We start from the raw sequence: 14721 nt of genomic DNA on the forward strand, positions 1-14721 counted from the left end.
CTCTAACAGCGTTTTTCATGGATTCCTTGCAAGATCATATCCTCTAGTAATAGCGATAATTTTACTTCTTCCTTTTTAATCTGGATAGTTTTTACTCTATTTCTTGCTCAATAGCCCTGGTGCAAACCTGCACTACAGTCTTGAGCAAAAGTGATGTGAATGGACATCCTCATCTTGTTCCTGATCTTAGGTGGGAAGACTTGCATGTTTTCACCATTAAGTGTGATGTTAGCTGTGGGCTTTTTGTAGATGTCCTTTTTCATGTGAGGAAGTTCCCTTCATTCCTAGTTTGTTCAGTGTTTTTATTATGAAAATGTGTTGGATTTTTTCAAATGCCTTTTCTGTGTCTATTGAGGTAATCATGTGGTTTTTGCCTTTACAGTGGTACCTCAGTTTTCTAATGTAATCCGTTCTGGAAGACCTTTCGAGTTCTGAAATGTTGGAAAACAGCTGACAGCTAGGCCTCAGGATCTTGCACTCAGCAGAAGCCATGTGACATATTCGACTTCCGAGGTGTGTTCGAAAACGGAAGCATTCACCTCCAGGTTTACAGCGTTCGTAAACCGAAATGTTTGTCAATGGAGACGTTAGAAAACCACTGTATTCTATTAATATAGTATATTACATTGATTAACTTTTGTATGTTGAACGAACCTTAAATTCCTAGGATACATCCTAGTTGGTCATGGTGTATAATAATTATATGCTTTTGGAGTAGACTTGCTAATATTTTGTTGAGGATTTTTGCATCTATATACATATTCCTGTAATTGTACAAACTCTTTGTGTCTTTCTGCTCTGTAACTTTTCTTCTAAATGAGACAAATTCATAGGCAGAGCATAGAAAGATTAACATATGTCACATAAGGCAATGCAGTTTTTAATACTGAAACTCATGCAGACCTCAGTAGGTAATTTCCACAAATTATTTATTACCTAATTCTCAAGCTCCACTTGAACATACAATCCTTCAGGAGATTTCCTTTTCTCACACAGAAAATTGACCTATTAAGGTTTGTCTGCATGACTATGTTGATTTGAACTATATACAGCTCATTGTGTATAGTTTACCTCCCTAGGAGGAGGTAGAAAGACATATCTTTAGTCTGCACACTTCAAACAGTTTTTTGTTTTGTTTTGATATTTTGGGTTTTAAACAAATTTCTAATGCACAAAAAAACAAAGTCAATAGAATATCAATTATACAAAAGCTTTTAGAGAACTAAAACTTAGCAAACATGCTTGGGCACCTTACTGGGTTATATTTTAAAGCTCTCATACTTTAAGACTATAGGCCTCATCAGAGTCAATGCTAGATAGGAAATTAGAAATCTTAAGATTTATAATTAAGGTAAGAATATACTGAAGTTATCTCATGCTAACTGGGAAAATTTAACCTCGTTGGTCATCATTCATAAGACCATTGAAGAATGGGAAGAACAGTGTGCTCATTAGAAGACAATCCTAAGCCATTTTTCCAAAGCACATTAGAGGAGGTATTAATAGTGATGGACTAGTTATAACCATTTTATTGTTTATATTCCCTATTATATTGCAAGTGCTTTGGAGGTAGGTACAGTACGTATTTTGCTGCTAGGCATTTGAAATGTCCAATGAAGTGTAAGTACTATTAGGGACCACCATTTTTTGAATGAATGGATAACTAGATGAGTCAAAATAGCTAGTAAGTACTGATTAACTTGCCATAGCTGGGGACAATCCTCTTTGGAAAATTAATGGCTCCTTTCTTAGCCAATCTGTTGGTCTATTTTACTATAAATTAATGAAAGGCAGTTCAGCTTATACTCTCCAAATATGAACACAAAACTAGTCTTCTTGTACAATTGATCTGGAAGTAGTGTGGAATTAATACAGGAGCCATCTTAAAATAAAGTTATGCAAAACATGAAAAGTTTTATTAGTCTTTGATCAAGATGAATACCTCTAGGTACAGATGAAATGAATAGTAATAATTTTATTAGACTAAATTGCTTCAGGCTCTAAACTTCATTGCTGAATTTCAACTTTAATTGTAGCCTCAGAGAGAGATGCTTTTGAATATATCAGTCTTCAAAAAAACATTAACATCTTGAATTCCACGCTATTGTCCTCCATATATTAACTTGTAGGACAATAAAATTTACATAATTAAATTATTATTCTACTTTTTTATTAATATGATCCCTTTCATATAATGAAGTCTATTTCTTATATCAGTTTCCATCATGTATTGCATATTTCTTTATAGATAATATATTTGAAGCTCAATTGTCTTTAAAAATAGTCCTTTGTCAATTTCACACTTCCTCATGGTAACTTTCTACCTTGTGTCACAGATGTTTATGAACATGCCTCCTCTCTCTCTCCTGTTAGATGGGCATCGAGGGCAGAAAGTTGTGTGTGTGTGTTTGTAGTATTTATTGACCATATCTGTCCTCATAGCTGGGAAGAGAGTACACACAGACATCTATTCTGGCAACCAAGAAGAGATCAGCTTTCTGGGAGAGAGAACCATCATTCCACTCACGACCGCACACCCTCCACAGAAGCACAGCTCTCAGGCTGGCACACCCGAGATGATCAACTACTCATTTTGCTCAACCCAGGATAGAAACCATCAGCCAGGGCAGAGAGTAGAGCTCAACGTCAGATAAAAGAAGGAGCAAATTCTTCTTCACTAGGATGTTATAAACAATTATAATATAGTTCAGCTGTCAGCCAAGGATGGTCTCCATCCACTGTTCTCTAAAACTCAATTTGGTCTGTGAAGTTTTAGGAATCTCATAACCTTCTCTATCTAAATGTATACTGTTCTTCGCATAGGTAAAAGTTGGGGAAGCAGTTTCTTTCAATTGTCTTTGTGGTTTTCTATACTATGCCACTGTTTTAAATAGAATTTAAATAGCAAAGAATTCTGCACCCTCCTAATGGCTTCATCTGCATCTTAAACAGCAGATGACCAGTTGAAACCTTTCCCTTGGGCTGAACCATGTAAATGTTACCCATTTGTTTTTACCACCCACAGAGCACCCTGGGGGAGCACTAGGATTTGTAAAATTTTCTCTGTCTGAAAAACACAAAGTTCTAATTTTATTGTTCATCATCTGTTTGAAAGATGTGATCGGTTTAGTAGTTACTATGCTTCTCTTTGAACATCCATTCATGTACCTTCTCTAACATTCTCAAGTTGGTAAATCTACATCTATTGATATATATACGTTAGAAAAAATGTGTGTGTGTGTGTGTATATGACAGAAGAAATGTGTGTGTGTGTGTATATATACATACATACATATATATATATATATATATATATATATATATATATATATATATATGATAGAAGAAATGACCAAAAGAATCAATGTATAGATGGCTGAATTGGTAACAAAGATTCTATCCATTATTTAGGGGAAAATAGAGCAGATGAGTGTCAAGTACCAGAGCAGGAATAATAAACACACCACATGATGATTTCCCCCTAAATAACATTTAAATATCAATGAAATGTGTAGTTTATATATGATCACAAAGAAAAGAAATACCTTCCAAGTTTTTATTTCAATTAATTCCTAGTGACAAGGGGAAAAATAAAGACATAAAAACTTTGATACTTAAATTGTAAAGTATGTTTTTACTTTGGTGCTTGTATGGAGAATGACTGGCAGCCATAAAGAATGTTTGGGTGACATTTAGGGCATGACTTTACAAGAGCAGCTCAGAGCAAGACCACATATCACCTCAGCCCAGGCCACATCCCAAAGCTGATTCATTTGCTTAAAGAAAATAGTCTCTTTATCTTTAAGATGCAAATCTAAGTTTTATCAGTAAGTAATTTCTGCATTTGACCTGATTAATATATAATTGATATCTTCTTTGATTTCCTCTTTTCTGAATTATTAGAGAAATGCCAAGTTTCATTATGAGTGATTGCCAAGTAAGAGGGTCAGCATGGAGGCATTTTTCAAGGATGGCTCATGCTCCGCAGACAGGCAGCACTTACTCATGCTTACATGTACACTCAGATAAGAGGACAGCTTCTGCCGGGACTGCCACTCACTGGGAAATCAGGAGTATGACAGGGAGCTGCTTTCAGCATGATGAATGCTTCCTGGTCTGCAACCTAACACTTCCCATTCATGTCATGTGGGAAACACTGTTTCTGCCACTTACCTAAAATCATCCCCAATGTAAGGGATTTGACAGCATTGAATTCTGTCCCCGACGACAGGATGACTTCTCTCCTTGCATTCTGGTTAACCTATTAAATGTCCCACGAGAAGCAAAAATCAAAATGGCAAACAATTTTGATGATCAGGGAATGGGAATCAGAGAGGGCCCAAAAAAAAAAAAAAAAAAAAAAAAGATAAAAATAACCCATATGTTCCTGCTATCACAAAGGTTAAAGGAGAAAACTTTTTATAAACAATTTTTATAATATCTCAAATTCCACTCCACCTATCCTTTTTCCTCAGATTGGTAAAATCCACAAAGAGATGCAATATGTTATTTTAAACCTTACAGCTTTGACTTATTTCAAAAGGTAACCTGTAACAGGAGCAGAAAATTTTATTATTCGTACAGATTCACTATATTAAAGGTTATTTTTTAAAAGCCAGGACAATGCATGATTTAAATACTCTGATGTTTTTAAAATGTATTCCCACTTTAAGCAAGATCTTATCTTTCTCCTGTACTTAAATTTCTGTAACATTTGTTATTTGTAATCCAATGGGAATTATCACTATGATAAACTAGACAGCACTTCCCTACCAAGTAAAATACCAATGAGCACAGCTGGGTATTTTAAATGGTCACAAACTAATAATAACTTTGATGGTCTCTTGCTAAACACACAAACATTGCTAAACAGAACAAAACATCTGACTACATTTTCTGTCCTAGCAAGACTTAGGAAAGGACAGGGCCAAATGTATATCTCTTTTGCGAGGATTTATTATTAAATTTCTGCGTTAGGTTTTACATTCTGATCTGAGCAGCACAATTTTGATTCCCGTCCCTGTTGCTGAACTCAGGCCCTTACCTCTACAGAGACCACTGCTGCTTCTCTGTCAATTGTCACCTGGTGAAGCTGCCCATCAGCCAGGCTTTTGACACCAAAGTTGAAAACATCAGGTTCTTGGCGTCTGTCTAATTTATACCTGATCTGCAAACTTCCTGAAAAAGAGAAATAACATTTTTAACTAAAATAGACTTCTGTAAAAGCTGTCCATGCAGCTTCCAACACACATTTTATTTTTATTACTTAATGCAATTTGAATCTATTGAGCATTTATTTGAGTGTACCCAGTCACTTTTCCTGGAATAGTGATTATTTATGTGCTATTCCAGGGCCAAATTCAGGATCCAATTACACTACTTTAAAATTCAACACCACAGGGTCTTCTTTTCAAAGTTCTTCCATTTCCTTAACTAAAGGAAAAAGTTTAAGTTAAGCATATGGAAACTCCAAACTAGGTTGTAAGTTAACTCATGTGGTATTCATATTATTAAATGCTAAAACCTCAAGCAATATTGCATTAACATTCTGTTTCTATAAGCATAACTTCTAATGTGACATTTCAATGCATTTTAATGTATTGCTGACATTTGTATAATCAAATTTTTTTTACACAACCATAATTTTTCCCTAACATTATGCCATAATCAAAAAACGGAGAAAAGAGTGATTTTGCCACAATATCAAATCTCCCAATCTACACACTGCTCCCCTTCACAGGTGTGCCCTCTACCCTCCAACTCCCTTACTGCCTACAACAGAGGCAGTGGACTCAAAGACTGGAAAGCTTTTCCAGAAGTTAAGTTTGTCTCCTCACTGTCTGTGAGGAAGCTTAAAGTTTGGTTTTGTTCTGCAATTGGAAAAGGCTTAGAAAGTCCCAGTGGCCACAGATTGGGTGATTCTCATTCCACTTTCCTTTGTATGTAAATATGACACAAATGACTCTCATCCACTGATGAGGAAACAACAATCTAATGCATATGGATACTGGCTTTTAGATGGCTTAATGTACTTCTTTACTTCACTTAGGAAGAGGAAATATCTTCCATGTATAAAATGAGGTAATATATTTCAGAATGAACTGCAAGACTAATTTATTCACGTACAGAAGACCTTTCAGCAATAACAAGAAGCATAGCTGCAAATCAAATACATAAAATGATCAACCTTTTATGGGAGAAAAGCATCTTAATTTAGTCATTGAAATGTTAACTTTAGTGATAAAATTTGGGGTTATAAAGAAAGTAAAAGCACCCAAATAACATGAGAGGGTGTGCACTTGTTTCCTGGTTTGTAGCTTAGCACCGAAAGGGCCCATTCATGATGGTCCTAAGTGTTGAAGTCATTCTTGTTCTTACATTAAGGACACTCACCATTGGGGGCGAGGATGACTGACAGGTACTCCTCCTGGAAGGAGCTCACGTAGAGCAGTAAGCTGGGCGTCCCTGTCGTCCGGAAGCTCAGTGTGGCCGTTTCCCTGGTCAGTGTCAAGTCCTCAGGAAACAAGGCCACAAAGGAGCTGGAGTTCTGACTGTAGGTGTAGTTGTAATGTTCTTGAAAATTGTAGGTAACTGACGAGCCACTTCCAAAATACGCAGAAATTTCTGGAATGACACCCATTTTTGTTTGTTAGTATGGATGATAAGGGGCCACATACTAAACCTGACAAGCTCAGGGGATGCCTGCAAGGCAGGCCCTATAATCTCAGCGACCAAAACTAACCATATATATGATCTTAACATAAAAATTCCTAACTGAAAGCGGATCATGGCTGGTAGTCACGTCCTTGGCCTGTAACTTCCTTTACTGTAAGTGAGCCTGTCTATTGTCTTTTTGTAACCATCTTTACTGTAAGTGAGCCTGTCTATTGTCTTTTTGCACCTAAGGTGACATGCCCTTGGAAAGTCAGTCATCCCCTTTTCCGGACCCCTCAGGACACAACCCACCTCACCAGAGCAGGAAACTACAGAATCCCTCATTGTTGTTCTTGTCCCAATTACCATCTCTATGTGCTGTAAACTGCTATTAACTATCCTGTACCCACCAATGTAAAAGAAGCATCTGTCTCTCCATTTTACCTTTCATCCAATCCCAGAGATTTCTCAGCTTTGCTTTTTCCCACCCTCTTAATAATATACCACTGATTGATTTTGTGTAACCCTCCTTATGTCTCCTTCTTTGATTCTAATGTATAAAATAAGCTGCGAAACTGCCATTTTCAGAAGCGTTTTCTTATCCATTGAGATTTTGCTTCCCAGCAACTGTCAGTTTGGCTCAAATCAACTCATTAAACTGCTCTGCAGTTTTGGGCGTGTCTTACATCAACATTGCAATATACTGGGGCTGCCAAACAAATGTATACAGGTGGACACTTTGGCCAACGTTGCTCAAGCAGTAGTTCGCCATAATCAGGAGTGCCTGGACACTTATGGTAACCACTTTGAGCACCGCTTGTAATTGCAGAAGTCAAACGTGACTTGTATCATCTTTTGCTATTGGTATATATCGAGTATTACGATTTTAATAGTTTTTTTTTCCCTCTCTTAAAACATGTATACATTTTTTGGCAGCCTCTGTATAAGTGCAAGGGTTTTGCTTTATGTATATTTAAAGAATATTTCTAATCCTTAAATAACTCAAGAGAGAAATAATAGCATGCTTTGCTGTTGTTTTCTTTTTAATTTATAAGTTATAACATTAAAAAAAGTATGGGTAAAAAGATGACTAACCCCCCGTACTTCCATCACCCAGGATTCAGTAAAAATATTATTGCTCCCCAAATGCTCATCTTAGATTTCTATAAAATCAAATGTCCAGCGCACATGTATAGTTAAAGGTATTGTTCTCCTCAGGGCGTTTGTTGCACAGAGGTCCTTTGAGAAATCCAGAGAGGACTGACACCACATCTATTAATAACAGAGGCGGTTACCGACTTCTCAAGCATAGAACCATACCTCCTCCCAAGTTAGGCAGAGGGATTTGAGACAGAAACAATCAATTCTGTTTCAGCTAGCACGGAGAATCACCATATCCTTCCTTTACAGGAACGATCTTCATAGTCTTTAAGACCGGCATCATTTCCCTGTAACACTCCTCAGTCACACTCACCATTCTCACAGAACGGCCCATCATAGGCAGAGAAGGCACAGTCACAAGAAACACCTATGCGTTTCTCTCTACAGCTCCCTCCATTGCGACACAAGTGTCCATAGCTGCTGCAGTGTCCTGGGCACCCTGGCTCCACTCCGGGTGTCATCGTGGCTCTTTCTTCCAAATCCAAAGCCAGCCCGTTCAATTGCAGGGCCCGAATGCATCCCAGGAAGCCTCTCTGTCTGGTTGCTGTCCCACCTACAAGGGAAACATTGCAAAAGCAAACGCAGTCCTGGACTCTAACTCTGGATTTCCTCTCTATGTCAAATGGAGGCCACATAGATAATGTCCAAAAAGTAATGTGTTACAAGTTTTATGAACAAATAGAATTTTGAAAACATAGGCTGTGATCAAATATTAAGACTCATCGAATGACACTGACTAAACATTAACAAAAATATTGTTTTAAGTTGAACTTGGTAAATATTTATTCTAAAAATATTTCAAGTTATATTTCAAAAGATTTTTCCACTCATTGTTTTATAAAGAACAAATTAAAGATCACCAATGATTTTTAAAGTTTAAATCTAAAATCAATGATATGTATAATAATGGTTATATAATTGAAAATCTTTGCAATATAAAATATTCATATTTAATATATAATGTATATTATACATTTGCATATATGTGTAATACTAATTCTTACTTAGAAGAGCTCTCAATAATACAGCTGTGAAAAGGAATTGAAGAGGGAGCAAAGAAAGAGAAGCTAGAAGGGGGAAACCAAAATCTAAGACCTCAAGGCTTCCTAACTCCATCCTGTTGGCTCTGAAGTAAGGTGGTGTGACATTAACTGAATAATACATACCTCTCTCTATTTCTATCATGTCTCATGGGAGCCTATTCTCAAATACGGGAGCATAGCAGTCACCTAGAGTACAAGCTGAAAACAGGTTTGGGGCTTATCCCCAGGGATTAGGTCTCTGTGGGCCTGGAGTAGATACCGCAAATCTGAATTTTCAATTAACTTCTTAGGCTTTTGAAACATTATCCTCGTGGGGATGCTGATTCTAGGTAGATTTTCATGCAAATTTTGTGCCTAGAAACTACATTAATTCATGCTCAGGATTATATATCAGAAAACAAAATTGTTTAATTTGATCGTCAGTTTGATGACGTGAAGTGATGCCTTGACTCAGAACTAGCAGCTGCTTAGAGATGAGTTTTATGGATATTGTGGGTATCCTAAGGCAAAGCAGACTGTTAATTTGTGATTTATATCAATTTTTAATTGGACTGTGTCCTTATTTACTTTAAAACACATGAGAAATCGCCAAGTGAGAATTACTTCCTTAATCTGTTTCGTTTCCAAATTGAAATACAGTTGTCTGAAAAGTAATGTAGCAAACATATTTCTTCTCCCTTTGGGAAAAATAAGCAATAATGAAAAATAAGCAAGTAGATTAAAGGGAAGCCTTCCACTAACTAGAGCTTTAGTCTTTACAGAATGGGCTGTGAGGGTAAAGAGCCAGCCGGGCTCTGAATATGACATTTGCAGTGAGAGAGCAGAGGAGGGGGCAGGGCTGAGTGCAGCCAGGCTCTGGGCTGAGTCTTGTTGTGCAGACACAGGGGGCTGCCTCTGCTGACCTGGTTTCCTATGGTCTATTGTTAAGGGACACAGAAGATTCTGTCCCAATTACAAAGCCAGTTCTTTAACTGCACTGAGAAGTGAAATGGGAAAAATGACTAAACATTGCTAACTGTTTTGTAAATAGTATTGATAAGACGTAACTGAAACAAACACAAATCATCTGCGGTATTGAGTGCAAGCTCGGCAATCTGTCCAACATGGGTCTGGATTCCTCTTTCATTTCAGTTTCTGTGGGCAAGTCACTGATCTCTCTGAGCCTCCACTATCTTATCTATAAATTGGGTACAGTAATCAATGGAAAGAAATACTAAATACTGAGCTCTTGGTACATGTGCTGACTGAGTAGTTGACTGCACTTGCTATCATGACCGCTTTTATAGTTACGATTTCTCTCTGTCCATCTCTGACTCAGTACAGCCTGGCTACAGGACAACAAGACTCACCCACAAAGAGCTGGCTGTTGAGCTGTAAGTGGGTGTGCCCATCAGCAGGCGCAGACTGGGTCTTGCTCGGGAGCTGATCCACTTGAAGCGACGCTTCTTTGACGTTCCTCTCTGCCCTCACATGGTGCCACCGATTGTCGTTAAAGGGCCTGGGAGACTGCACTGTGACCTCACAAGGCCCATTCCCCACATCAAAGGAAAAGGTCACTTCTGCAGGAGCTTGAAACAGAGATACAAAAATTGCTCAAATTAATTCACAGGGGAGAAAATTTAGTCCCGAGTAGACATGAGAAAAGCACCATGACATGCTCCTTTAGAAAGCATGTTGTGACAGTGTGTAGGGAAGATATTGAAGAAAATTTGCCTTCATTGTTTGATGTTAACTTTTGTCTATTAGCTTTTGTTTGTTACTGCATGTGAGGTGATGGTTAGCTTAGGGTTAAAAGAAGTCTGTGCTGTGATTGGGGGTTGAGTAAATTCCCCCTTTGGTCTCATTCTCCTGAGTAGGGGAGATACGAGATGATGTTGCTTTCTGTCTGTTTCGCCTGCATCAGCAGATGAAGTAAAGTAGTAGTTAAGTTATATCAGGACGACGTGACAGGCATATTGCCAGGCTTTGGAAGTCCTTGGGCTGATGGTCTCAAGCAGGAACAGTAGATATTGCTTGTCCGGATCAACTAGCCCTTCGGCTGGATAAGCAATATTCTTGTCACAGTAACTGGCAGACCCTCCCGGAACTGGCCATTCCCAGAGGGGGAGGCAGTAACAAGGAGCTTGGCTCTAAGGTACACCTGAAAAAGTGCATAAGACAGACTTCAGGTGACATAGGGATTGATTGATTGCTGTCTCAAGAGATTGCTATTCAGAAGATTTACTATTTTCAGGACTGCTTTTCAGGAGTGGATTCTTTCAGAGTAAGAGATAGTCACCTGCTCAACGGACAGTAAAGGCTTCTTTTGTTGTTAAGTTATCATCATTCTAGCATCTTTAGAAACCTATACGCAGCTTGCAGCTTGCAGCATCAAAAGATGCCCTAATTTCCTGGAACAACACCACCAACAACAAAAACAACAGCAGTAACATTCTTGGGAACTAGCAAGCAGCAGTGGGAGACATCTTAGCTTTCCCAGCTGCTGACCTGGCAAGGTTTTGATTCCTCACTGTTCCAGTGTTGTTTTTCCTATGGTTTGGTGAGCTTTGGGCATCTACTGTAATAGTTGCTCTCCTATAGAGTTTATTACTGCTTTTGTATACTCCTTATTGATGTTACATGTGTATTTAGCCAAGTGACTTTTGATCAATAGTAAACATATGTTGAGGTCTCTTAAACTTATATGTATGTATATTCCTTTGACATGACATTGTTATCAACGTATATAGTTTAGTCTTAACCACCTTTACTTTCTGTTGTTAGCATATTCTATTAATTACCTTTGTCTTTTGCTATTGGATATTGCTAACTAAATTGATTAGATATTGCTAAATAAATCAATTAGCCCCTCTCTAGCGTGTCCTCCTCCTTCTTTTCCCCACTGGTCATTACACAGTGATACAGACAAGTGTCATTCTGAGTTGGATAGGAGGGCGAAATAAATCTGTGTCCCAGAGGAAGAAAAACAGCTGATTTTAACATATTCTTCCTCAGAGTTTACTATTTATCTTGCTAAGCCTAAGCAGCAGAGATATTTACCTACATAAAGAAAACTAACATGTTATCTGGTTTCACACCTATAAGTGAGTTTATTTAAAGGTAGTTTAAATCTTCATATAGTATTTTCTTACAGTAACAAATAAAGAATAGTTTAACAAAATTAGAACCCCCACATACATGTAAAAATTGACAATCTAAAACTTGGTGACTAGCCAAACTGTTCAAGTTCACATTTAACACTTTCCATTATTTTTCATTACATTAATTCTGTTCAAAAGAATCTTCTCCTTACACCGCCCCCCCCCCCCACGATCGGTCTTTAGTCACAATGGTACCCAAAATCAAACTCTTTAAGTTGTTTTACAGCTTGAGATAGGACACATGGTCTTAAATACTTCTGGATGCATGTTCTTAAGAAAAAAAAAAAAAAGCAATGTCAATAGTTTAAAAACCAAGTATTCTCTGAAGCAGCAGATAAACATATTTACTACCGCCCTGTATCAAAGAACTTGCAATGGCAAGATGTGTGGCTTAGGAAAGAAACCATAAACATGGCCTTCATTTAAAGTCTTTGCAGCACTTGACCACACTTTTCTCTCTTAATAAACACTCCCATCCTTTAATATAAGTAGAAGTTTATTAATCAAAAAGACAAGATCATATGGTGTGTGGGAAGGAAATGATAATATTTGTTTAAAATACTAAGATATTAACCAAGATATGTGTAGTCTCCCAAGACTAAGCAATCTCCATTTGTGGGTTTTGTCAAAGAGGAAGCCAGCTGCAAGATGGACAGAGATCTTCGCTGATGAGAAGCAATGTACTTCTGTGTCTCTGCTTCAGGAGAGCCCAGCATAACCGAGACAAACCACAGTAAGGCACTTAACCTAATTCCTCTGGGTAGACGAAAAGGAGAAACCAGTCCAGGTGTCATGCAAGTTTTAGGAAAGTCAGACATTTACAGCAATTTAAAATCTTGCCTTCCTCAGTGCACCCAGCCAGTCACTTCCAGGGACCATCTCTCTAAGGGACCTGACTTTGACTTTAGAAATGTCAGGCCCTCCTACTGTTGGGCCTCCCGTTTGCCCTTGGTCGCTAACACTTGTATTTCACAGAAATAATAAAGAAAAGCAGGAGGGCAGCTTCTTGAGTAACAGCCAGAATAAAAAATAGTTCAAATAGCAGCCATTTTATCACCAAAGTCTGTGCGGTTGCTCATTCACCTGATGGCCTTGATGGATACCAGCGGCAGCAGTCCGGAGCCCAGGAAGGACTCGACACCAGAGAAGAAAAAGAACAAGCCCATGGTGGCGCTCTGCGTGGACTTGGGCGCTGCAGAGGATGCAAATTCTGGACCTGCTATACTTGCAAATATTTCACTGATGCCAAACAGCATATATTGAGGGACCCTCCACTACATAAGCAAGTCAGCAGCAAAATACACATTTCTAATGGACTGGTTAATGGTTTTCTCTTTGCGAGGTCCGATCTTTTACTTGCCTAAATGCCAGCAGTGAAGACAGAACACATCACACAGAACATTCCGATGGCGATCCTTTCTAAGGGCGACGGGAATAAGTCATTTCTTCCCAAAGTGGAATCAACCAGCTTATCCTTGAAGGGAATGGACAGGAGGATGAGCACTGCATCAAACGTGCTCAGCCAGGCTGCTGGAAATGTATGGAGTGGTTACAATACTAGTAATTTCTGGACTTTTCAAATGAAGACCCTGTAAAACATACGTTGCCTCCATTTGAAAAAGCACTGCCCAGTAAGGTATCAAAGCCAAGAAAACAGGGATAATCTTGACCAAAGCTTTCACGTCTCCCGCGATGTCTTCCACCAATGGCCCTCCACGAGACATCTGCCGTAAACAGACTGATGAGAAGCTCGCTGGAACAGTCCACTGCTTTCCTTCACCACCACACTGCATCCTCCAGTTCGCTTCTGGGGCCGGCGCAAACGTGCCAGTATCCTTAACATATTAGCGAAGGCGCTGCCGTGGGGTGGGAGGGCTTGGTGATGGAAAAGCTCTGGCCGCAGAGGAAGATTAGCGAGCACACGCCGAGGCACAGTGGGGCTGGCATATCTGGTCCCCAAGCTCCGGTTCTGCCGAAAGCAGGCAGTGCCTCCTAACAAAACGACTGCTCCCAGATGCATGCTCTAGTAAAACCAATTCAAGACGCTTCTTGTGGTTTCTGGACCTCGATCTTTAACCTGGGCGGCACCGAAAGGCGAGAGGTTGGCCTTGACCGCGCACACGTCCAGGCGGATCGGGCGGACTCGTGGGGGCCGGTGGCGCGCGCGCGTACGGGGCGCGGCCAGCGGGCAGTCCAGCCGGCGGAGCAGGTAGATCACCAGGCCGAGGAGGGCGCGCGCCCAGCCCTTACGTGTGTGGGTCAGCCAGCCGCCCGAGGGCCACACCAGCTAGGTGAGGCCAGGAAGAGCTGCAGCGCCTGGCTCGCCTATACGCCCTCCCAGCCCCACGATGTGCCGTTAAGAAAGAACACCGGGTCGGCGGGGATGCCACAGGAGGCGGCGCGCCCCCAGCTCTGGCAGCAGCACCGCGGCGCACGCCCCGCTCCCAGGAGCCGCGCGCCCGCTCACCTGTGGGCCCGCTGCGCCGCGCTGCCGGGCCCCGCGGCCCTAAATCTTCATAGAGTTATAAAACCCTCCGTGAAATAATGACAGTAAGGAACTGAGCTTTGCAAACATGAATAAACAATGTGACTAGTCAGCAATGTCAAATAATTTTGTAATTTAGTAAACAGTTATTTGACCAGTTTGGTTTAATGTCGTGCTTGCACATCGAGTTAAGGCAGCACAAAATTGTACAAACTTGTGTGTTTCCTGAATCATTGTT

The 14721-nt window shown here is 39.7% G+C and overlaps 1 protein-coding gene and 1 pseudogene across 2 annotated transcripts in view; both read right to left on the reverse strand.

The window, feature by feature from the left end:
* LOC109437996 (contactin-associated protein-like 3) overlaps nucleotides 1-14721 on the reverse strand; it is a 194336-nt gene that overhangs the window by 16798 nt on the left and 162817 nt on the right. For both annotated transcript variants that reach the window (XM_019717554.2, XM_019717553.2), the window contains exons 17-21: nucleotides 10208-10426; nucleotides 8129-8368; nucleotides 6394-6624; nucleotides 5045-5178; nucleotides 4174-4261 (exon numbers count right to left, since the gene is read on the reverse strand). In XM_019717554.2, the coding sequence (XP_019573113.2) occupies nucleotides 4174-4261; nucleotides 5045-5178; nucleotides 6394-6624; nucleotides 8129-8368; nucleotides 10208-10426 (912 nt within the window). The remainder of the gene's footprint in view (nucleotides 1-4173; nucleotides 4262-5044; nucleotides 5179-6393; nucleotides 6625-8128; nucleotides 8369-10207; nucleotides 10427-14721) is intronic.
* LOC109437995 (solute carrier family 15 member 4) lies at nucleotides 12912-14717 on the reverse strand (annotated as a pseudogene).

Source organism: Rhinolophus sinicus, linkage group LG04 (genome assembly GCF_036562045.2).
Source record: "Rhinolophus sinicus isolate RSC01 linkage group LG04, ASM3656204v1, whole genome shotgun sequence".
Taxonomy (NCBI): domain Eukaryota; kingdom Metazoa; phylum Chordata; class Mammalia; order Chiroptera; family Rhinolophidae; genus Rhinolophus; species Rhinolophus sinicus.